Raw genomic sequence first — 26,437 nt, 5'->3', positions numbered from 1 at the left:
AACAGAAATGCTTCATCTAGATTTTCCCATTGATAAGCAGGCTGAATTAGTCATGCTCTCTGGGTGATGTCCTCTGGGTGGCTCAAGTTGGAGCTTCTTGCTCTGTGTGCCTGCCTGGTTGTTGCCATGCAATTTACCTCTTCTCAGTTGATAGCCAGTTTTTTCTTTCTGTGCAACTGAACCATCGCATGGAAGTTTCTCCACATTTCTTCTCCTCACTTTAATTCTTTCTTCACCTCGAGTGAACCCCCAACAGCACTTATAAGTTCTACCATGTTGCCTAAAACCCCAGGATTTAAATACTGCCTATGTGGCAAAATTATGTCCCTCACAGATGGACATAATTATTGCTATCTGTATCTGGGGCCAGAGCATGATCAAGTGATATGCCGCAAATGTGGCAGAAGGTCCCCACGGGCCCAGCACGGACATGCAACAAAAATTGCCAGGCTTCGAGAAGGTGATTGTACTTCGTCAGGTTCCTATACCCCATCGTTGAAGGACCACTTCCCCACCAAATCTTCACCAAACCCTAAGAAGAAACACATGGCCCATGAGAAACTGTTTGAGACAGTTGGCCTAATACAGACTTCGGGGGAACTGAAGATCTCAAAGAGCCAGGTGGGAAAAACCCCCAGTGTACTCGGGGAAGATGGATCAGACAAAAGAGTCATGCATACATCATCAACGGATGCATCATTGGCTAAAAAGGGTGTTGAAGGGCATGAGATGTCTCATCGTATGATGCATACCACGCAGGACATGACACAGAAAAAGTTTGCGGTGCACCAACAGCGTCCTTGCTTGATTTTTTTATTCATTTTTTAATATTTATGGATTACATTCAATAATTTTTTAAGTATCATCATGTTATTTCAGGTGTCCTATAATCAGCATGACCACAATTTGTTACTTCGATTTTATACGTATACAGGTATTGTTTTTCTATTTGTGCCAATACAATCACTGATGTTCTCTTCTCTGATACCATAAGTTTGGTGCTCTATGCCTTGATTTTAGTTACGTTTAACATCCACATTTAAATGTTACCATTTTATATGTCTCGTTGTTAATTTTGATTTTATCTTATATAATTTTTGTGACTTATAAATTTGATTTAAATGTGTTAAAATGTAATTTGATTGTTTATATGTCATTTTAAATGTTCATACAAAGTTTTATGTCATTTTAAATGTTAAAAATGTTTTTTTTACTTATTTATTGTAGCCCCTGAGGCAGCCACATATATAGTGGCAAAACTCGGCCAGAGTCGGGCAATTTTTATTTAATTCATCTCCATCAAAATAAAGTATCTCTAAGGACATTTGGCATCTATTTTGTTTTGTTTATCTTCATAGAATGGGACATCCCATGCATGGACCTCTTTGCAACAGAAAACAACAAGAAGCTACCCAGCTTTTGTTCAGTTTATCCAAGACCAAGAAGGTTCTCTCATGATGTGTTCCTCTTCCCTGTGATAGAGGACCTGTTCTACGTCTATCCCCCAATACCACTAATAGCTCGAACAGTGCAGAAATGCATCACAGACAAAGTGGATCTAATTCTCATCGCTCCAGCATGGCCGAGACAGCCATGGTACACCTATCTCGTTCAACTTTCCATTCTTCTGCCAATTTATTTGGGAAACAATGCAGAACTACTGACACTTGGACATAGAAGATTGAGGTCCTCCAACCATTCAAACGAAGGACTCTGGCACTCACTGGTTAAAGCATCTTATGCTCTAACCCAAATTCCTTTCTGTATTATGTTTTTTAATTACCTTCTGCCTTTACCTTTCTTCCAGCTTTTAAGCTTCCCAAGTTTTTTAGTCCTTGTTAAATGTAACTTTGCCTTATTCACTTCTCTTGTTAATTACTTTTATTTATTGCTTCAGTTATACCCTTGTTTTATGTAAACCGATCCGATATGGTTATTACTATGAAGGTCGGTATAAAAAAGTGTTAAATAAATAAATAAATAAGGGGGGGGGCACTTTACTGCACCTCTTGTATGTCTCCTTGCACTTGATGGCATGGAGATTGAGCGGGAGGTGTTAGACCATCTCCAGCCTAGCACCAGGCATCCAGGACATTCTGGTTTCTGCTAGAAAGCCATCGATGACACAGAATTATGCACACAAATGGCAATGGTACTCTCACTGGTGTGAAGCAAATGTCATTGACCCATTTTCCTATACTCCAGAGAGGTTACTGGAATATCTCCATATGCTTTTTAAAACAGGCTTTGCAACCTCTTCTGTCCATGTACACTTGAGTGCAATAGCCGCATATCACTTCTCAAAGGATGGACTCTCTATTAGGGATGTGCATTTGTTTTCAATGAATATGTAATCCGCAACAAATAGGGACCTATTCATTGCATTTGTGAGGCTGCGAAACAAATAGCAAGCCCCCATGAATGAAACATATCAGTTTCATATGAGTGAGAGAGAGAGAGAGACAGACTGACTAGCCATAATGTCCTCATACTAGGTAGGTATTTATACCCCTATATGAGGCCTACCCAGGTACTCGAGGTGAGGTGTAGGTATTAGTGTAGGGGTTAGGGGCCGCTTTGACATGCACTCTTGTGAAGATTTGATGACCTTCGGAGTGAGGAAACTCACACAAAGATGAGCTTTGTGCAATGTTCTCTCAACCTAGCTTGATGTTACCCAGGTAGAGAGTCCATATGCAGAGTGGAGGAGTAGCCTAGTGGTTAGAGCAGTGGGCTATAAACCAGGAGACCAGGGTTTGAGTCCTGCTGTCACTCCTTGGGCAAGTCACTTTACCCTCCATTGCCTCAGGTACAAACTTACAAGCCGATACAGTAAAGCGCGGCCGCAGTTACCCTGTTTCTAACCCGCTTTGTACGCACAATTTGGACGCGTATGTCCAACCCGCGCTTCAGTATCTGGTTTTACGCGTCCTTACCGCTTCTTGAAATCGACGCGTATCCCTTTCCGCCCGCGGCATGTATATGATATGTTAATGTTCGGATTAGCTATTCCCTCAGATACAGTAACGTGCGCCCATATTATCGCCTTTTTAACCAGCTATTTTGCCGCGTCTTTAACCTGCAAATTTACCACCTACCCAGACCCTGGTGTTAGTGGTGGTGATCGGTCAGCTTCGTACCGGACAGCGACATGGACAACATGTATATTATTGCTCTGGCGCTGTTTTTCATTTGGTTGAGAAGGAGAAGGAGAATGATGCTGCACTGAGAAACGCTGGAAATGCTCGGCAGATTGGAGAGGTGAACAGGGGGGTCCGCAGCAAGGAGAACCTGTCTGACCGGAGAACCCAGCAGCAAGACCGGAGGAGGTATGTGATATGTTTCGGTTTAGCTGTACTATCCATCTATCCATCTGTGGGCCTCTGAGGCTCCCGACATGGATGTAGAGATCTGCGCCCATTAAGAACGACATCCGTGTCTCCGGGTGCCTCTACGGATGCCGGAGAGATAGGCGCCTGTAAAGATAGGCGCCCGTAAAGGCGGAGACATGGACGCCTCTACGGACGCCAGGGAGATGGGCGCCCCTAAAGATGGGCGCCCTTAAAGGCGGAGACGGACGCCGGAGATGGGCGCCCGTAAAGGCGGAGACGGACGCCGGAGATGGGTGCCCGTAAAGGCGGAGACACGGACGCCTCTACGGACGCCAGGGAGATGGGCGCCTGTAAAGATAGGCGCCCATAAAGGCGGAGACACGGATGCCTCTATGGACGCCAGGGAGATGGGCGCCCTTAAAGGCGGAGACACGGGCGCCTCTACGGACGCCGGGGAGATGGGTGCCCGTAAAGGCGGAGACACGGATGCCTCTACGAACGCCGGGGAGATGGGCGCCCGTAAAGGCGGAGACGGATGCCGGAGATGGGCGCCCGTAAAGGTGGAGACACGGGTGCCTCTACGGACGCCAGGGAGATTGGGCGCCCGTAAAGATAGGCTATACGGAGGCTTTCTCCTGCGCCTGGAATAAGGCTGTATTAGACGCTGAAATAAGAACGGATAGCAGATTTAAGAATACAAACTTGAGAATAACAGTGTTGCCGATCCATGTATGTTCATCTCCCCCTAACCCACCTCCATGCCTCTTTTTTTAATCTGTATATATTTTCTGGTTTTAAATGTGACAGCTTGTATTTCACCTATATCTGCATTGAAATCAAATGACATTTGAAATGACAGGTACCAGCGCACCCAGGATACTGTATAGGCACCGTATACCGCTCTATACAGTAAAATGGATTGCGCATGCCTACCGCTTCACAGTCGCGCTTTGGACGCGGCTTGAATTTGCGTCTCTTTTGAATACTGAATCGTGCGATATGTGAACCAAACTGTGCGCGCGGCAAATGAGCGGGCGCCCAGCCCTGCCGCACTTTTTCTTACACGCCCTTACTATATCAGCCTGTTAGATTGTAAGCCCTCTTGGGATAGGGGAATACCTCCACTTTGAAGTGCTGAAAAACATGTGAAAAGTGGAATATAAATCTAAATAAAATAAAAAAAATATAGGTGGAGGAGGTGAAATAATTGTTTCTGGTAGGCTAGGCACATTTTATAACTTTTTGGTGAGTACACTAGGAAATTATTGGTGTTTCTGGTAATTACAGGCATTATACAACCATTTTTTATTATAGAAACAAGCCGTTAAGCCCGTTAAAACGGGCGAGGTGTGCCAGCCAGAGCTGTCTATTCCGCGCAGTCACAGCTGCTCATGGGCCCGTTAAAACAAGCGAGATGTTCATGGCACGTCGGTCAGAGCGCTGCATGTTCGCTGCACATCGGTCAGAGCTCTCTTCTGTGCAGTCAGAAATGCTCCCTTCTGCGCATTCGCGGCACTTCGGTGAGAGCTGTCTCATCCGCACAAGCGCGGCACATCGGTGAGAGCTGCTCTGTACTGCGCATTCATGGCACATCTGTCACCGCTCAATTATATAGTGATGATTAGGTAAGGGTTGCTTTAGGGAGGTTTGGAACGCATTATATTTCCATTATTTCCTATGGAAAAAATAGTCTTGACTTACAACCAGCCCTCTGGAATTTACAGAGTTTGTAAGTCACAGGTCCACTGTATTTCTACCTTAAGCAAGCATAGCACACAGTGCACTTTCTTCTTGGGTTCTATCTGAGAAGGTTGTTTGCTAGACTACCTCAGCTCTGCCAGCCTGTCTTGCCCTTATCAAAACCACAGGGACCAGACGACCTCCGCTCTGCCATCCTGTCTTGCACCTATCAACTTTCTGCCACTTAGCCTTGCTGCCATACACCAGATGATTCTACTACTTGTGGTGTTCTTGCCACTATCATGGTTCCTCAGTGTGTTGATGCTAGTCTTTCTGCTGCTTTGCCCCTTTATCAGCACCTTGTGGTTTTTTTCTGACACCATTTCTGCTTGCTGTGTTCCCCCTTCATTGTGCTGTAGGATGTTGATGCCACTTGCTTGCCACTTTGCCTATTGTGCTGCCTTCGAGGGTTCATGCATCTGTTATCAGTGCACTCTTTTGAAGCTGTGGTGTGTTTTTGACACTCTCGCTGCTGATTTGCACCTCTGTTAAAGCACTCTTGCCACTCCTGGTACCCCTTTGCCCCTTTATAGTGCCTTAGACTGTGGCACCAAAGTGGCATGAATAGCCTAAGTACCTTGGAGCTCTTTTCTCGTTCTGATGATTGCTCCCCAGAAGTTTCATCAGAATTGATAAGAAAACCCCAATTCTGCAGCCAAAAATAGGGTGCAAATACTTCCCCCATTGACTTTAATGGCAAAACGAAACATGAATGAAACTAATAAACAAATTGGTCCCCCCCCCCCCCCCCCCTATGAAACTAATGAAATTAATTTGGGTCCCAGCGAAACAAAATGAAATGAATTTTTTCCTTCTGCACATCCCTACTCTCTATTTCAACCCATCCCTTGGTATCAACATTCACCAAGGGACTTCTGAGTTTGTCCACCAATCATCAAACCTCCTATCTCTTGGGATATAAACATAGTTTTGGAAAGACTGCTGCTTCCACTTTTTGAACTTTAGAACACTGTCTCTATGAAGTACCTAACATGGAAAGTAGTATTCCTGATTGTAGTGACTTCGGCAAGATAGGTTAGTGAGCTTCAGGTGCTGGTTCACTATCCCCCTTACTTACAGTTCCACCATGACAAAGTTACCTTGCAGACACATCTGTCCGTCTTATCAAAAGTAATTTCAGCTTTTCACCTGAACCAGACGAGCACATTACCTACAATTTTTCCAAAGCTGCATAGCAATGACAGGGAAAGATTACTACACAACTTGGACTGTAAGAGAGAGCCTTAGCATACTACAAGAAATGAACTCAAATGAATAAGTGAGCATCCTAGCTCTCTGTCAGGCCGATACAGTAAGGTGCGGTAGAAAGAGGTGCGTTAGTGCCGGGCGCACCCGCGTTTGCCGCACGCACAGTCTGGATCACATACCGCTCAATACTGTATTTAAATGGCTTGCATGCAAATGCAAGCCATCTTACTGTATAGGCGCTATATAGCGCCTATACAGTATCCTGGGTGCGCTGGTACCTGTCATTTCAAATGTCGCGATCCGCCCTGGGCTGCTCTCGCCGCCAGCTGCCCCCGGGAGGATGGGAGAGAGGACTGGGGCTGCCCCGGAGACCGGCACCCATGGACGCGGCCAGGGCAGGTGAGCGGGGGCTGGGATTAGTCACGATCTGAAGAGTGGCTTTCCCGGCGCGTTGGATTTTAGGTTGGGCAGGCAAGAGTTTAGGTTATGCTTGGAAACAGGTCCGTCCTTCCTTCCTGCTCCGGAGCTGTTAGCGTGCCCGCACAGGAGACCAGCACCATGGACACGACCAGGGCAGGTGAGTGGGGGCTGGGGGAAAGTTTGCCCGATCCTGGCTCTTGTCCCGGGGGGGTGAGGGGGTCGTTTGCCCGTGAAATTTCATCTCTCTGACCTGACGCTCCACACTAACGCAGGGGTAAGGGTAGGCGGTAAATTAGCAGGTTAAACATGCGGCAAAACTGCAGGTTAAAAAAGCGATAAGCGGGGCGCACGTTACTGTATGGGAGGGAATAGCTAATCCGATCCTTTACATCTCATGTACATGCCACGGGGGGGAAAGGGTTTCCCGTTGATGTAAAGAAGCGGTAAGGATGGGTTAAAAGGGATAGTGAATCGTGGGTTGGACTAACGTGGCCAAATTGTGAGTAGAAAGCGGGTTAGAAGCAGGGTAACCGCGGCCGCACTTTACTGTATCGGCCTGTGTATTATTTAATCCAGACGCACCAGATTTGCCAGTAGCTAAGAGGAGTTTAGCTAATTGGATAACTCCATGCATTCATTTTTGCTGTTTGGAATGTTCTACTTAGCTAGTGGGCTCCGTTAAAGCACATCAAGTTAGAGCTACTGCAGCTTCTATTGCACATCTGTACAAGGTACCCTTGCTGAACATTTGCAAAGCCACTACATGGTCATCTGTCTATACCATCACATCTCACTATTATCTCGACCAGCAGTCAGTTTCGGAAAGTTCAGTGGGATTGGCAGTGTTACATCATACTGCTGGGAATTATTGCTGTCCATGGAACTTGCAGGTTCCACACAAAACAAACAGACTAACATCAACTAATGACTGGGTCATCAGTTACCAGAGGACTGTTAATACATCCAAAGCAACCCTAAGCTGGGGACTCCCAGAGAGCATGGCTAATTCAGCCTACTTATCGACGGGAAAGAAACAAGTTTGCTTACCGTAAACTGTATTTTCCATAGATAGCAAGATGAATTACCCATGTAGCCCCGCCCGCCTCCCTGAACAGCCTTCCTTTACATCGCTGCACTTTTCTGGCTATCTTATCTACTGAGGAAAAGAGGCAAATCACACGGAAACAGCCATGAAGGCACACAGAGCAAAGCTCTATTCTGAGAGAGAAGCTCCTCCCCTTGCCACCCAGAGAGCATGGCTAATTCATCCTGCTATCTACGGAAAGCATCATTTATGGTAAGCAAACTTGCTTTTACAAGACAGGGTCATCTCAAAATAAGAAGTTGGCCGAATCCTTTCTGGACATTTGGGGAGCTTTTATAGCATATTTCCCAAGGGAAATACAATCTACATTTCAGCTATGATTGGTGATTGTTGTTGTTTTGCATAAAAAAAAATTGGACTTTAACCAAAACTTTTTCCTTATCACTGACTGAGCTATGCTTGAATCTAGATGGAAAAAGGAGGGAGAGTCATGGAGAGGGAGGAATAGTGCAACTGGTGTTTATCACTGACCATTTACTTGCTCATGATGATTACTTTGTTGTAATGCAAATAGAGATTTATGCAAAAACAAAAAGGTTTGGGCAAGTTTCTGGAGGAAATGTGCATAAACTGTTATTAACCAGGTATACTTGGGAAACCCACTGCATAACCATGGGCTTAAGCAGCATAGAATCTATCTACCATTTGGGATCGTGCCAGGTACTTGTGACCCGGATCAGCCTATTAGAAACAGGATACTGGGTTTGACGGACCATTGGTCTCAACCCAGTATGGCAGTTTTTAGCTCTCTCCTGCAGCAGAAGTGTCTCCACTCAAAGGGACTATGGGCATGGTAGAGGAAGAGAGGAAGTCACAGCATTGGCCAGTGGAGAAAAGAAGCCATGGTGGACGGTGGGGGGGGGGGGGGGGAGGGGAAGAGAAGCAGTGTTCATAGAGAATATCACGGGAGGTCATGGAGTAGGGGTGGTAGAGGAAAAGAGAGACTACAAGGCTAGGGTTAACTGGGTTGCAAGGGAAGAAAGAGGCCATGGAAGTGGGGAGGGAAAGTCTGGGAGGAGAGAGGCCATGAGAATGTGGAAAGAGAAGACTTGGGAGAAAGAGGATACAGAAAGAGGTAAACGGGAGAGAAAGAAGCTGAAGGTGGGTGCCCTAGTCTATTAAGCTTCCACTGCTGCCCAGCCCACTCTCCTCTCTCTGGTTTTAGCCCACCCTCTGTTCCTAGAGTGGGATTCAAGTTTTACACCCCAGCCCCTCCTGGATGTGCCAGCCTGGGCAGCCACACACATTGCACCTCTGCTTGTGCTGGCCCTGAACACAAAAAGCAAATATGTTAAGTTATGAAAATATTAGGTATTTTAATGGTGGTTGGGGGGGGGGGAAGAGACTGATTTTATTTATTATTTTTTTACTGCTAAACCAGTTAGGAAGGCCTAACCAAGTGAAAGTAAAGTTTTATATATGTCATTTTTTTATTTTGCTTGTTTATGCATTTTACATTTATATGTGTGTACATATCCCTTATTGAAGGCCTCTGAAAGCTAATGAGCATTAATGTACAACTAGAATGCCTTTCCTTTATGTAACTGCTATAATGCATAGGTTCCCTGACTAGCTTACAATGTAATATAAAACATTGTGCATAGGCAAATTAAGGTGTGTTGGTTTTCTATTATTGTTAGTCCAGCTATGAAAAGAAATTATTTTTACTGTTGCCATCTATATTTAAAACTCAGTAAAGTGAAATTGCCAAGTGTATGTTGTACTTCTTTCTCAAGCTTTAAAGAAGACTTATAGCTAACCAGTGCTCTGAGAAGTCCTCCTATAGGATAAAGAGGTTTATTGTATTTAACTTTTGGTTAAAGATTACTGTAGCAAAGGTGAGCAGTTAAACCTAGAAACTTAATGATTCTCTTCAAAAGCAACTATTAATTTATTACAAAATAGCTATCAGTTGAAAAACAAATACCTTAGACTTTATTCATCCTGATTTGTGGCCATTCTTTGCCTATGATGGGGGACAATCCTTTCAGATCTCGTCCTTCTTTTAATCAGAAGGTGCAGAACGAATCGAACAGAGAGGATGATTGGCCGGAAATTGGGAGTATAGTTGGAGGTTTGGGGTGAGGTAAATTGTCAAGGGGTGTTGGAAGGAAATATGGCAATTTATAGCTTGACAGGGCTGAGCCGTTCAGGGAGTGTTTTGTTCTTGTATATTTTAATTTTATATAATAATTGTTATTTTATGTCATCCAGTTTGACCTTGAATTACTTGAAAAATGTGAAATCTAAATTTGGAATTACATTAATTAATTAAAACAAAACTTACAATATGTTAGTTGAAATGTCTCAGGGTGCTTTATAATGCAGAATGATTAATAGCTTTTCGTTTAATTAGTAAGAAAAACATCTGTATTTAATTTACTTTGATTTATTATAATAGCAATATTTTTTTCATATATTTAATTACCAACTCAAGGCTAAAAGAGAATTGAACATAATGTACCTGTACAGTATGCTAACTCATTGTTAAGCACAGGAAGCCTTCAAGTATGGAACTAATGCTATATATATGAAAGATTTATTAGCATTTTAACAAAATGTGTCTACACTGAATGACTTGTTCCTCTTGTAGTCAAGCGGTCCTTATGATCTCATTCTTTTTTTCTCATTCTCAGAATTATCCTTCAGTGATAATCACAGCTTATGAAAATGATCAACGAGTACCATTGATGGGATTGTTAAGTTATATTCATAGACTTCGGAAAGCTGTAACAGATTATTCTAGCAATCTAATAAAAGAAGGTAATACCTTGTTTTATATTGCTCAAATCCACATGTTTAAGAGCACAGTTGAACAAGACAATACCTACCGCCATGTCCATAGCTAGGCAGTGTGGAGTTTTGTGAGATCACAGATTGCGTTGTCTAAGATGGTATGCAGCAGCCAGGACTGTTATTGCTGCTCCCTGAGTGAACGGGGGGAATGTTTACAGCTCAGAGTTCTCATTCACAAAGAGGAAGTATACCATAAGGTGGGGCATTGTAAAAGTATATATGTTTATGTAATATAGTCAGTATATGGAGAATACCATTATTTATGAAATGTGCAAGAAAATCAATTTGTCTGGATAAGAAGTAATTTCTAAATAATTTTTCTAGCTTGATGGTCCATTGGTAGTTCTATGGGCTATCATACTGAAAACCCAATTTTATTTATTTTTTAATTTTTTATTTTCAAGTTTCAATATTACATATTTCAACTTTTACATTGAACACCAAAATCAGGATACAGGGTACATAAATTTGACCCATATAACTATTTTCTTTAACATATTAAATTCCTTTTCCTGTGTTACAAAACCATAAGGGAGATCCTGTACATGAGCAAATCTAATAAAACAAAAATTTACCAAAATAGATAAGAGTAAGCAGAACATTAATTCAATATCCAATTATATTAGTTTTAGGACTAGACTTCCTCCCCTTGGTTACGTTGAGCTTCCAAGAATCTCTCTAAATGTTCTGGTTCAAAATAAACGTATCTTTCTCCTTCTGTGCGCATTACACATTTACACGGAAATCTTACAGTAATCTGTATACCAAATGTTCTTGCTTGGTTTGCTAACAACAAAAATGTTTTTCTTCTTAGTTGGGTTTCCTTAGCTAAGTCTGGGTATATCCATACCTTTTGTCCCAGGTATAAGGAGGTTCTTTTCACCAAAAATAATTTCAAAATTTTATCCCTTTCAGATGAAAGGTTAAACTTAACCATAAGAGTACCTCTTTTTTCAACCTCGGAACTAAAGGATGTCTCTATAAGTTCTGTTACATTCAGGGATGTATCAACCACACCCTGATCTAAAATTTCCTCATTTTTCCAACTAATAAAGTAAGCACTTAATATTGATGGAATGTTCTCCGGGATTAAAGATAATACCTCCAGAAAATAATTCCTCAATTGTTCTTTAGGGGATATCAGTTTGCATTTTGGAAAATTGATAATTCTTAAATTTGTATACCTAATAGAGTTCTCTATATTTTCAACTTTCTTAGACAAATTTATTTCGCTCTGTACAATGGATGACTGAACACTTTTAATTTGTTTTATTTTTTCTTCGAGTTTTGCTAAGGTCCCCTCATGACTTGTCACTATAGGATTCAGGATCATTGGTGGTTACAATACTCCGAGGTGGAGTTGGTGTTATTGGAGCCCTGGGACGTAGACTGACTTCTCCCAAAAGAGGAGAAGCTTGCTCTTCAACTCTTCCTTTAGCAGGACACTCCGGGGTTGGTAATTCTGCTGGTGAAAGATAACCTGTCATAGTTGTTTGCACTGAGGAAGGTGTTACAGGGGTCGAGGCTTCCTGTCTGACTTTACCTTTTCTTTTTGTACGTGGCATTCTACTTCACAAAGATAGTAACAAGAAACAACTATAAAGGAATATCACATACTCTCATAAATCTAGTTATGTACTTAAGAAGGAATTCGGAGATAAAGGGCCCAAGAGATTAGGCCAGCTTCCCAGCCTTCGCCGGCCTAAGCCAGACCAAGCCGCGCACCCCTTACGGAGCGCGCGGCTTAGGCAGCGAGCCGACGGCAGCGGTGCACCGTCAGCCGACCAGTTATATCGGCAGATGCCGCCTGATGATGTCACTGGAACACCGCCCCCGCCGGGCTTCTCAGCTGGTCTCAGGGTGTTCCGGGGTCTTTCACCTCCTCGGCACGGCAAGGTCAGTCCCTCCAGCTCTGGCCCCAATCTAGAGTCTCACTCTCTCTCTCCTTCTCAGACTCCAAATTTCTCAGCGTCTGCCGACCAGTTATATTGGCAGACGCCGCCCGATATACGTCACTGGAGCGCCGCCCCCTGCCGGGCTTCTCAGCTGGTCTCAGGATGTTCCGGAGTCTCTCACCTCCTCGGCACGGCAAGGTCAGTCCCTCTAGCGCTGGCCCCAATCCAGAGTCCCACTCTCTCTCTCCTTCTCGGACTCCCACCCAAATTTATTTTTATTTATTTTATTATTTAACATATTTGTAGTCTGCCTATAATAATATAAATTAGGCTAGGTGGTTTCCAAATTCAACATAAAACAATCATAAAATACAACTAAAACACAAAACATACTATTGAAATCACAGAATCAAAACATAATCTCAAAACTAACAGGAAATGCTTCTCTAAATAAAAATGCCTGAAGCATTTTCTGAAAGATTATCACATCACAAAGAGAAGCAGTTCCTCAGGTAACTCATTTCATAGTCTTGGTTCAATAACAAATAAAGCTCGGTTTCATGTCTCATGAAGTCTAGCTTCTTGTACTGTCAGCACCTCCAGGAGGCACTGACTGGAGGACTGCAGCGTACAAGACAGACAGAATTTGCTTGTAACGACTGAAAAACTAATTTTAAGATCTTAAAATTTAAGTGTTGCAAAACAGGCAGCCAATGTAATAACTGCAGTTAGGGAGTGATATGCTTACAAGATGGCCTCTGTCTCCAATCAGGCTGCTGAATTTTGTAATAATTGCAAAACCCATATTTGATTTTTAGGCAAACTTATATAAAGGGAATTACAATAGTATAGTGTAGTTAGTATAAAAACTTGTACTATTGACCCAAAATCTTTAAAATCCAGAAATGGTCTGATTCAGTTTCATCTTGAAATAATCTGAAGAAAGAACTGCTCTCAATTGTAGCACATAATTCACAAATCACAAATTCCTTACTTGCTTTGTAAATGGTATAGCATCCCCATTAACTGAAATATCTGTTAAATGCAAAGGTTTCAATCTTCTTGAAATCCAAAGAGCTTTGGATTTGGAGAAGTTTAGTTGGCATAACATCTAAAAAATACATTAAAAGAATCAAACATGGAACGTAGTGATGAAAGATAAACATTAAAATGCACTGAAGACAGTATTGACCCCTTTGGGACAGCTACAGCCACATTAAACCAGTTAGAATAAACCAACTTCAAACCACTTAAGCACTGTACCTTAGATTCCAAAATTTCTTAGTCTTGTTAACTATATTGTATGCTGAACTGAATTGAAGGCTGCAGAAATATCTAAGTTAACTGCTATTACATCATCATCATATGAATCCAAATTTCATATTACATATTCATTAACAGATGCCAAAGCTGTCTCTGTACTTTGCTCCTGCCTAAAGCCATATTGATTTATATGTAATATTTCTCTGGAATCTAGAAATTCCTTCATCTGCTTAAACACTATTTTTTCCAAAATCTTTCCCATAGAAATCAGATTGGAAATCGGCATATAATTAGTGGGCTGGTCTAACAATGTATTACTCTTTTTTGGCATCAAAGTACTTTCTGTTTCTGTCCTAGAAACATATTCAAAGGTTTCCCAACTTGTCTCTGAAAATGAACTTACCAGGTTAGTCCTTTACTCCTGATTTCCAAGTCTCCCATCCATAGCAATTTTGGTCTTATTTATATAAAAATTGGCAAATTCTTAAGCTGTAATCTCCATCGGGAATTTTTCTGCTCTAGCAACCTATTAACTATGTTAAAAAGCTCTTTAGGATGATTCAGAGAAGACAAATATTGAGAAGGGCTTGATGGACCCTTGGTCTGACCCAGTATGGCATTTTCTTATGTTCTTAAGAAGAAGAATTCTTACAAACAGCTATAAATAACTACCTGTATTCCTTCTAGACTTCCTGAAAAGAAATGTCATGTTCTATAGTAGGGAATTTATACCATCTTCTCTCAGCACCCCAGACTTCCCTCTTCTTAGATTTAAGATCAGAGTTATACCCTGGAACCCTCCCATATTTATACTCAACTAGTTTCTCTGTAACTGGGGCAATTCCTTTGACACAAATGTCAGAGAATCAATCGGTGATGATGTCAGAGATGCGGAGGAACTTTGATCTACATTTTATTTAACCTGTATCCATTCCTCATGAAATTTATCTTTATCAATAGCACTGCATACTTCTTTAACAGTAACCTTATTCTGTCTATTATGCCTGTTTATCAAATCAAAATTGAAAGTAATCAAACAACGATCAGTCCATGGTACAGATTCAACTTTTAAACCACTAACTATAGACCGATTCATCTCCAAAACTGGAATTATCAGGTCAAATATGTGCCCTGTCTTATGTGTTGGCACAATCAGGGGGCGTAATCTGAAAGAGGATAATACAAATTAATATTCCTGAAACAAACCTCTTGACTGGCTATCAATATGTAAGTTTAAATCCCCAAACACAAAAAATTTGCTAGAGCGAGATAACAGTCATCAGGAAATTACCAAAATAGAAAGATCTTTCCCAGTGAACCCCAGGCAACAATACAGTAGAGCTTGCACCTAATCTTTCCATCGTAAGACTAAAATTTCACTTCCCTCACCAAGCTGCAATGAAATTTACTGAAAAGAAAAGCAAGATTTATAAAACAAATCACACACGCCCTCCCTTTCTTCCCGGCCTACATTTTTGCAAAAACTGATAGCCAACAAGACAGGTTAATTGTAATAAATAAATATCAGAATCATTATGCCAAGTCTCTGAATCAAAAAATAAATCAAACTTATGCTCATGGAAAAACTCCAAAACTAAATTGGTTTTGGACACAATATATCAAATATTCACATAAGCTATTGAATTAGGTAAATTGTATACATAAATAGAATTGATTTTTGAGAGAGACAAATGACTGGAAGATACTAATACCCGGTTCCTCTCGTTCAGAGGAGCAGCATAAAGTCTTACATATGAAGCATAACAGCCCCTCCCCAACCACACCGGGATACTTTACACCATTGAAACACTCAAAAACACTAACATAAGTCCATTCACAGGTCCAAGCAAAGGGACAGGGCCCTTTGCCATGGCCCTTCACTAGTAGTCATAAGAACATGCCATACTGGGTCAGACCAAGGGTCCATCAAGTCCAGCATCCTGTTTCCAACAGTGGCCAATCCAGGCCATAAGAACCTGGCAAGTACCCCAAAAACTAAGTCTATCCCATGCTATTGATGCTAGTAATAGCAGTGGCTATTTTCTAAGTCAACTTAATTAATAGCAGGTAATGGACTTCTCCTCCAAGAACTTATCCAATCCTTTTTTCTGGCAACAAATTCCAGAGTTTAATTGTGCGTTGAGTGAAAAAGAACTTTCTCCAATTAGTTTTAAATGTGCCACATGCTAACTTCATGGAGTGCCCCCTAGTCCTTCTATTATTCGCAAGAGTAAATAACAGATTCACATTTACCTGTTCTAGACCTCTTATGATTTTAAACACCTCTATCGTATCCCCCCTCAGCCGTCTCTTCTCCAAGCTGAACAGCCCTAACCTCTTTAGTCTTTCATCATAGGGGAGCTGTTCCATCCCCTTTATCATTTTGGTCACCCTTCTCTGTACCTTCTCCATCGCAACTATATCTTTTTTGAGATGCGGTGACCAGAATTGTACACAGTATTCAAGATGCGGCTTCACCATGGAGCGACACAGAGGCATTATGACATTTTCCATTTTATTCACCATTCCCTTTCTAATAATTCCCAACATTCTGTTTGCTTTTTTGACTGCCGCAGCACACTGAACTGAAGATTCAATGTGTTATCCACTATGACACCTATATCTCTTTCTTGGGTGGTAGAGCTCCTAATATGGAACCTAACATTGTGTAACTATAGCATGGGTTATTTTTCCCTATATGCATCACCTTGCACTTATCCACATTAAATTTCGTCTGCCATTTAGATGCCCAATATTCCAATTCTACAAGGTCTTCCTGCAATTAATCTCAATCTGCTTGTGATTTGACTACTCTAAATCATTTTGTATCATCTGCAAATTTGATTACCTCACTCGTCATATTCCTTTCCAGATCATTTATAAATTTATTGAAAAGCACGGGTCCCAGTACAGATTCCTGAGGCACTCCACTGCGCACTCCCCTCCATTGAGAAAATTGTCCATTTAATCCTACTCTGTTTCCTGTCTTTTAATCAGTTTGCAATCCATGAAAGGACATTGCCACCTATCCCATGACTTTTTACTTTTCCTAGAAGCCTCTCATGAGGAACTTTATCAAATTGCCTTCTGAAAATCCAAATACACTGCATCTACCGGTTCACCTTTATCTACATGTTTATTAACCCCTTCAAAAAAGTGAAGCAGATTTGTGAGGCAAGTCTTGCCTTGGGTAAAGCCATGCTGACTTTGTTCCATTAAGTCATGTCTTTCTATGCGTTCTGTGATTTTGATATTTATTACACTTTCCATTATTTTTCCTGGCACTGAAGTCAGGCTAACTGGTCTGTAGTTTCCCGGATCACCCATGGAACCCTTTTTAAATATTGGGGTTACATTAGCTACCATCCAGTCTTCAGGAGAATGGATGATTTTAATGATAGGTTACAAATTTTTCTTAATAGATCTGAAATTTCATTTTTTAGTTCCTTCAGAACCCTGGGATGTATACGATCTGGTCCAGGTGATTTACTACTCTTCAGTATGTCAATCAGGCCTACCACATCTTCTAGGTTCACAGTGATTTGGTTCAGTCCATCTGAATCATTACCCATGAAAACCTTCTCTGGAACAGGTATCTCCAACATCCTCTTCAGTAAACACCGAAGCAAAGAAATCGTTAATCTTTCCGCGATGGCCTTATTTTCTCTAAGTACCCCTTTAACCTCTCGATCATCTAACGGTCCCACTGACTCCCTCGCAGGCTTTCTGCTTCAGATATATTTTTTAAAGTTTTTACTGTTAGTTTTTGCCTCTACGGCCAACTTCTTTTCAAATTCTCTCTTAGCCAGTCTTATCAATGTCTTACATTTAACTTGCCAACACTTATGCTTTATCCTTTTTTCTTCTGTTGGATCCTTCTTCCAATTTTTGAATGAAGATCTTTTGGCTAAAATAGCCTCTTTCACCTCACCTTTTAACCATGCCGGTATTCGTTTTGCCTTCCTTCCACCTTTCTTAATGTGTGGAATACATCTGGACTGTGCTTCTAGGATGGTATTTTTTAACAGTGTCCATGCCTCTTGCACACTTTTTACCTTTGTAGTTGCTCCTTTCAATTTTTTTCAATTTTTCTCATTTTTTCAAAGTTTCCCTTTTGAGAGTTTAGCACTAGAGCCGTGGATTTGCTTATTGTCCCCCTTCCAGTCATTAATTCAAATTTGATCATGTTATGATCACTATTGCCAAGCAGCCCCACCACCGTTACCCCTCTCACCAAATCCTGTGGTGCACTGAGAATTAGATCAAAAATTACTCCCTCTCTCGTCAGGTTCCTGAACCAATTGCTCCATAAAACTGTCATTTATTCCATCCAGGAATTTTATCTCTCTAGCATGTCCTGATGATACATTTACCCAGTCAATATTGGGGTAATTGAAGTCTCCCATTATTACCGCACTACCAATTTGGTTAGCTTCCCTATTTTCTCTTAGCATTTCACTGTCTGTCTCACCATCTTGGCCAGGTGGACGGTAGTATACTCCTATCACTATACTCCCTCAACACACAAGGGATTTCTACCCATAAAGATTTGATTGTGCATTTAGACTCATGCAGGATGTTTATCCTGTTGTACTCTATGCCATCCCAGACATAAAGCGCCACACCGCCTCCCGGATGCTTCTCTCTGTCGTTGCAATATAATTTGTACCACGGTATAGCACTGTTCCATTGGTTATCCTACTTCCACCATATCTCTGAGAAGCCAATTAAGTCTATGTCATCATTTACTGCCATACATTCTAATTCTCCCATGTTACTTTTTAGACTTCTTGCATTAGCATACAAACATTTCAAAGTTTGTTTTTTATTTGTATTTTCATTCTGCTTTTTAATTGATAGGGATAAATTAGAATTTTTTAGCTCTGGTGAGTTTTTAGTTACGGCACCTGGACTACTTTTCTTATTATTGGAACCTCACTGTCGGGATGCCCTAATTCTAATGCATCATTAGTATCCTTTGAAGATACCTCCCTCCGAACCATGCACTGTGGAGCGACTGTCGGCTTTCCCTTTTGTTCTAGTTTAAAAGCCTTTCTCTCCTTTTTAAAGGTTAGTGCCAGCAGTCTGGGTCCACCCTGGTTAAGGTGGAACCCATCCCTTCGGAAAAGACTCCCCCCTTCCCAAAAGGTTCCCCAGTTCCTTACAAAACTGAATCCCTCTTCCTTGCACCATCGTCTCATCCACGCATTGAGATTCTGGAGCTCTGCCTGCCTCTGAGGTCCTGCGCGTGGAACGGAGCATTTCAGAGAATGCTACCATGGAGGTTCTGGATTTAAGCTTTCTACCTAAGAGCCTAAATTTGGCTTCCAGAACCTCTCTTCCACATTTTCCTATGTCATTGGTGCCCGCATGTACTACGACAGCCCGCTCCTCCACAGCACTGTCTAAAATCCTATCTAGGAGATGTGTGAGATTCGCTACCTTCGCACCAGGTAGGCATGTTACCAGGCGATCCTTGCGCCCACCAGCCACCCGGCTGTCTACATTCCTAATAATCGAATCACCAACTATGATGGCCAACCTAACCCTTCCCTCCTGGGGAGTAGCCCTTGGAGAAACTTCCTCGGTGCAGGTCGTTGCTACAGGATCCTCTTTCCTGCTGCACCAGGTTGATGCTGTCCGATCATGAGACCTTCTTCCTCCAAGGCAGCACAAGGGTTGCCAGTCTGAAGCTGGGACTTGGCTACTATCTCCCTGAATGTCTCATCTATATACCTCGCTGCCTCAGCTCCTCCAGGTCTGCCACTCTAGCCTCCAGAGATCGGGCTCGTTCTCTGAGAGACAGGAGCTCTTTGCATCGGATGCACATGTACAACTTCTCACCGGCGGGTAAAAAAATCATACACTTGACACTCGATGCAAAAGACTGAGAGGCCCCCCCTCTTGCTTCTGGACTGCTGCCTTCATCTCAAATTTGTTCAGTTCCTAGTTAAGTTTTAGGTTGCTATGGGAGTAGGAATGTGTCTAATTAGCATCCTTTAAATGTGTTAGTGTATTCACTATATGTTGGATAATGGCTGACAGGGGAATGATCAAACTCTCTCAATAAGGTGTGGGGAATTCGTGAAGTGAAGTTAAAAGGCTGATTTTTTTTTTTTGTGTGAAAGTAGAACCTGCCTATAAATTAAAGGATGAGCTAGGGGTGAGTGGGAGGGTTGGGAAATGCAAACACATTAACTTCTGCTTATTAGCTGCCCTACTGACTATTAAAAGCCCAAACACACTAAATAATATACCCCAATAGTTTGCTTCTCCCCAATAAAAAAAAAAATACATTTCCCAAGCAAAACTTACTGATTCCTTTCAGCCACCAGCAAGGTGGTCCTCTCCTCTCAGTGCTCCCACTCTTTTTAGTGGCTATCCAGCTCCACTTACAGCAAGCATGAACAGAATCAGCAGCAGCAAGGTCTTAGGGAAAAGGTACAGTGTGCAGTTCCAGAAGCCTTTTGAAATGCCTCTCAACTGGGGTACATGGACCTGAGGCTAGGTTTGGGTTACAATGGAGGTAAATCACAAGCACTAACAGGAGTCACTCCTCTGAATGCTAGCCGTATACAATACCAAGTTCAAGCATGAAGGCAAAATTAGAATTTCTTATTAAAACATCCTAGTCATTGCTGCTGTGGACCATCATAACATCTGTGCACACCAAGCTTTGTTTTTGCTTCTGCACGTGCTTATTGGGTCATAAATGGAAAAAAATCACTTCCTTTTTTTGGCCATCCAACAACAGATCTCAGGTCAAAATGCCTGGCATAACGCTATGTTTCGAGCTGAACTCTGTCAGGGGTAGATGTTATAAGGATGTCATTTTGAACTGAATAAAAATAGAAAAATCCAAATAAAACACATGGATTTTCAAATAAAAGCAACTACACTTTACAGATTCACTAGCCTCCAACTGTTCATTTCTTCAAACTGCCACGGCATTGAGGCGTTTTTAAATTATTCGAAAAAGCGTAACCACCTGGATAACGTGAATATGCATTAAACAAATGACAGCTGTCAACAGATATAATTTCTTTAATGCACGTTCATGTTAACCAAGTGGTTATGCTTTTCTGAATAGGTTAAAAATGCTGCAACAGCTAATAAATTTGTACACACCAGCCTGTAGTAATCAAGTCTGATATGAAAAAGGCAAAAGAATAGAATTCACTCAAATTCACCTCCAGATCACAGACTATTTGACAACTTTAGCAAGAAGGTATTTTAAAGCTCCATGCTCACTGCTAGCATCACTATCCAGCAATTCTACATGGTGCAGTACTTCCATGACTGGATTCAGCAGCTAAAGCCTTTACTGCAAACTGCAAATGGTGGTAGTTATTACCCTCAACCACTTTTAGATGCAGAGGAAGGCATCTGCCACCTTCTCCAATCTGCCTATGAATTGTTCAGTTCTGTTTCACGAATTTCCTCAGTCTGAGTCAATTCTTGACATATGGCATATGGCTTAGAGCATAATAAAGCTCTGGAATTTGTTGCCAGAGGATGTGGTTACTGCAGTTAGTGTAGCTGGGTTCAAAAAAGGTTTGGGTAAGTTCTTGGAGGAGAAGTCCATTAACAGCTATTAATCAAGTTTACTTAGGGAATAGCCACTGCTATTAATTGTATCAGTAGCATTGGATCTTCTTAGTGTTTGGATAATTGCCAGGTTCTTGTGGCCTGGTTTGGCCTCTGTTGGAAACAGGATGCTGGGCTTGATGGACCCTTGGTCTGACCCAGCATGGCAATTTCTTATGTTCTTATGATGCCCACGAGAAATTAGCAGACCTCCCTTGCTTAGTGGTCAATCTATTTGGCGAAAATCTCAGCGAAATGGTTGCTGAGGTAAAAGAGCAGAATGTGGCAGTACAATCTCTTTCAACAGCTCCCTGTACAGCCCTCTACATTAAGTTGTTCCTTTTTTGCGTACAAACGACCAAATTTCCACAGACGTCTCTACTGGTCTTTTCAACAGTACCAGCTGCACCTTCTGTGACCCAGTGTACCAGCTGTTTCCTGCCAGATATTGATAATGAAAATGCCATCAGCCTAAAACCATGCAACATGTCTAAGTCCAACCTGGGCTCAGATTTTGATCCCCCCGATCAATCCATACCCCTCTGTTCCAATGGGGGAAAGGATCCAGATTTTCTTAGAAATGTGGCATCAGGTAACCAAGAACCTCTGGGTCCTCCAAATTGGCCTGCTGGATGTTTTTGTTTCTCTCGGCTACCATCCCTTCTACATTGTTTGACCCTCAATCCAGATCCATCTCATCTGGCACAGCTTCGCCTAGAATTCCAATCAGTTCTTCAACAACAAGCAATCGAGATAGTCCCTTCATCCCAATATAGGCAGGGCTTCTACTCCTTCATGCCCAAGAAGTCAGGTGGATTGATGCCCATTCTGGATTTGAGACATTTGAACAAACATCTACTCCGAGAGAAATTCAAAATGAATTCCCTCAGCATTGTTCTCCAAATGGATGTGTGCCCTGGACCCAAAGGATATATATGCTCACATATCCATCCATCCTTCCTATTGGCACTATCTTTGCTTCAAGGTGGATTCTTCCCACTCCCAGTGCAAGATATTCCCATTTGGCCTGTCAGCAGCTCCAAGAGTCTTTACAAAATGTCTCACAATGGTAGCAGCACAACTGCATTGCCAAGAAATACAAATTTTACCATACCTGAATGATTGGCTAGTCACAGTGAACTCCCAGGAAAAAGTTCTCCGTTCCCTGCACAAGATGATTTATGTTGTAAGTGCTTGAGGTTTCTAATCAACTTAAAAAAAAAATCAAATCTAGTACCTACTCAGCAGCTCAAATTGAACAAATATTATGGAATTGCTCATCCACAAACTGCTACCCTCTGCACACCCAACAACCAAAGAGCTCCTGGTGGTCTTGGGGTACATGGCGACAGCCATCCATGTAGTCCCGCTGATCCATCTTCATGTCACCTTCAGTGGGGTCTGTATTCAATGTGATCAGCTAACTTAACCACTGTCGACTGTGGTACAGGTTATAGTGGACATGAAACTAGAGTTAAAGAGGTGGTTACACCCCTAAATTCTACAGGAAGGAGCTCCTCTTCTCATACTTTCTCAATAAGTAACATTTTTAATTGATGCCTCTACCAAAAGGTGAAGTGCTCACACAGGATTCTTTCATACCAAAAGCACCTATTCTCTCAAAGAAAGCCATTTTCAAATCAGCCTACTGGAGTTGAGGGCAATAAGATATGCTCTATCACCGTTTGTGCACCACCTTCAGGGCAGAAATATCCTGATCCAAGCCGATAACCAAGTTATCATGTTTTACATCAACAAATAGGGAGGCACAGGATCATGGTCTCTCTGCTAGGCAGTTCTGAAGATTTGGAATTGGGCAACCCGGAATTGAGCTGCAGTACAGGCCACCTATCTTCTTAGGATCTGGCAGATTGACTCAGCAGCATATTTCATCCACGAGTAGTCTCTATGGCAATCAGTGGCAGAAATCTATTTGACTTATGGGATCTATTGGTGGGCTTATTCACCTCAGAAGAGAAAACTAAATCAATTTTGCCCAGTGATCTCAGACTAGCTCAAGATGCTTCCCTCCTGACCCAGGGGACAAGCCTCATATACGCTTTTCTGCCAGTACCGCTCATTGTCAGAACAGCGCAGAGGCTTCTCCAGGATCATATTCATCTGATCCTCCTAGCTCAAATGTGGCCCAGACAAATATGGCTTACATCTCAGACAACATTCCCGCAGTTCTCCCATACATCTGGAGACAGATCCTGCATTGTTAACTCAAGATGAGGGGATGCTGTATCATCCCAACCTCTCCGCTTTCAACCTAATAGCTTAGATGTTGAGTGCTCAGTAATTGCAGATCTCTGTTTAACTAGAGATATTGTAGACATATTAGTCTTATCTAGAAAGCCATCAACTAGAAGAAATGACTTCAAATAGAACAGATATTCCAAGTGGTGCCAACAGAATGCATTGGACCCTTTTTCATGTGAGCCCAAACATTTACTAAGTATACTTGCTCTGCCTTTCTAATTCAATTCTCACCACCTGTTCGGTTCAAGCGTATCTCAGCACCACAGCAGTATAACCATGTTCTGGTGGTCAGTAAACTGACTTCTACTTATCTGCTGATATCTAGATTCATGAAAGGGCTATGGCATATCAAGCATCCGATTAAAAAAACAAAACACTGATTCCATGGGACTTGAATGTTATCCTTTCTCAACTGATGAAGCCTCCCTTTAAGCCATTGGAGTCAGCTTCACTAGAGCTTTTAACATGGAAATACTGTTCTTCATAGTGGTGACATCAGGTAGAAGAGTCAAACTCCAAGCTCTTATCCACTATCCACCATACATGCAATTCTTTTATAACAGAGTAGTCTTTTTCTGTACTTACCCAAAGTTTCTGCCAAAGGTTGTCTCGTTTTTCCACATCAATCAATCCATTGTATTTATTTTTTTATTTATTTAGAAACTTTTATATACCATTATTCTAACAGTCACTCATAACTGTTTACAAAATTAATATACAGTTAAAACAAAGTAAAACTTAAAACATTCTACATCCTAAGCATGTGATAAAAACATTAAAAATTATACAAAAAACTCTATACTAAAATTAGATATAAATAAAGCATAAAACAAAACATTATACCCAAAAAATTGTTTTAAAAGGAATGAAAAAATAAGAATCTTCTTTCCAAGACCACATGCACATGAAGGAGTCAAAATCCTTCTTACATTAGACTGCAAAAGAGCCTTAGCTATTACAGGAAACTAACTCAACCACATTGCCAAACTTCAGATGTTTGTGTCCTACAATTCTAACAAGCTAGGTGTGGTGGTCGCCAAGCATACTTTGTCTAACTGGTTGGCTGAGTACATTCAACACTCCTATGTCTTAGCAGGCTTGCAAGTCACGGACTCTGTAAAAGCTCATCAAGTGAGAGCTATGGCTTCTTCTGTTACTCATCTTTGAGAAGTACCTAGTGAAGATATCTGCAAAGCTGCAACCTGGTCATCAGTTCATATCTTTACATCCTATTACTGTCTTGACATCTCAAGGATTTACAGTAAATTAGGGCAAGCAGTTTTGCATAACTTGTTCTCACTGTAGTCCACTCTCCAGGGTGTAGTCTGAGTTGCTTCCTCAGTAAACGATCTGCTGCAGCCTTCACTTTGGACTCCCCACATTTAATGGCTAATTCAGCCTATCAATAGAAAAAGCAAATTTGCTTACCATAAATGGTGTTTTCTGTAGATAGCAGGCTGAATTAGCCCTGGAGAGTGGACTACTTAGCTAGATTTAGCTCTGATATAGACTAAGGAGGCCCACAAGGCAATGCTTAATAGAGCTTAAAGCTCTACTAACTAGGAGAGACAAGTCCGTTCCATGCCACCGAATGAAATCACTCTCGTCTAATGGCTAATTCATCCTACTGTCTACAAAACCATTGTTTACCGTAAGCAAACTTGCTTTTTAGGCACAGAAAATTATGCCTTGGTATGCGCAAAGTATATTTTCTGCACATATATCTCCAAGTATAGTTCCTGGTACAGAACTCAAGCTTCTGCCCATAGACTGATTCTAATGCTGGAAACTTTATTCCACCTCTGACTAGAGCACTGGGAAAACACAGGTTAAAGCCAGCACACCTCTCTTCATTGAAGAGGATATAGTTATTGCTTTCTTTACCATTATATTTACATCGGATGGTCCTAACTTGTAAGCACAATGTTATGCTCAAAAACTCCTCGCTACATCATGAGAAAAGTTAGTACACAAAAAATGGATGCACATCTGCAAGTGAAAGTGCACTGTGCTGAGCGTACCTTATTACTCCAGCCTCAATGAGACTTGGATGGCCTGTTTATCCAGTGTCTTGAAAAAGTTGTAACATTATGATGATCTGGAAACATTTTGCTGTCAGGCAGCATTATTTGTTAGAGAGCCAGTTGTCCTGGTATATAAATGGTTCTGCAAACTCAGCCTAAGAGAAGCTGGCTCAGAATGTGTAAGAAATCTTCAGCTCTGTCTAAGGAGCGCAATGGTCAGACTTACAGTTGGAGCTCTTTCGTAGCTGTACACCGCACCCGATGTACAAACTGATGCCAAACTCTTCCCGCTACCTGCTAGTTAAAGTAAACCTTTCTTTTGCCCTATTTGTTGTCTACAGGTTATATTTAGTCCACTCTACTGTTCCTCTTTTTCTCGATAAATTACTTACTGGTCTGTTTACTAAGCTGTAGTAGTTTATCCAGAGAAGAAAATACCATCAGATTCATTAACCTCTGGTACCGAGTACCATAGGTTTGTGAATCCTTCAGTATTTTCCCCGGTGGCAAAACACCACCAGAAAAACTACAGCAGCTTAGCTGACTTGAAAAAAAATCCCATAAAAGGACTGGGGGGAGGCTACCATCTTTTAAAGAACCTAAGCACTCTGCATAATAAGCATCCCTTGCCCCCTCCCATACGGTCAAAACTCCAGGGGGTCTATAGTGCATCAACCAGGAGAGAGACTTGTGGGGAGAAAAGATGGGAGGGGATCTTGTCTGAATCTCAAGGTAAAGAGATTTTATTGAATATGAATTTCTGCACACAGTTTTCCAAACAAGAAATCACTAATACATTTGTGT

At 41.7% G+C, this 26,437-nt stretch overlaps 1 protein-coding gene across 3 annotated transcripts in view; it reads left to right on the top strand.

The window, feature by feature from the left end:
- The window catches only part of PREPL (prolyl endopeptidase like), a 125,527-nt gene that overhangs the window by 86,423 nt on the left and 12,667 nt on the right, over window positions 1-26,437 (top strand). For all 3 annotated transcript variants that reach the window (XM_029593340.1, XM_029593341.1, XM_029593339.1), the window contains exon 12: window positions 10,443-10,569. In XM_029593340.1, coding sequence (XP_029449200.1) covers window positions 10,443-10,569 — 127 coding nt within the window. The remainder of the gene's footprint in view (window positions 1-10,442; window positions 10,570-26,437) is intronic.

The sequence above is a fragment of the Rhinatrema bivittatum genome, chromosome 3 (genome assembly GCF_901001135.1).
Source record: "Rhinatrema bivittatum chromosome 3, aRhiBiv1.1, whole genome shotgun sequence".
Taxonomy (NCBI): domain Eukaryota; kingdom Metazoa; phylum Chordata; class Amphibia; order Gymnophiona; family Rhinatrematidae; genus Rhinatrema; species Rhinatrema bivittatum.
The sequence above is the reverse complement of the archived record's forward strand: the minus strand, read 5'-3'. Positions and strand labels throughout refer to the sequence as shown.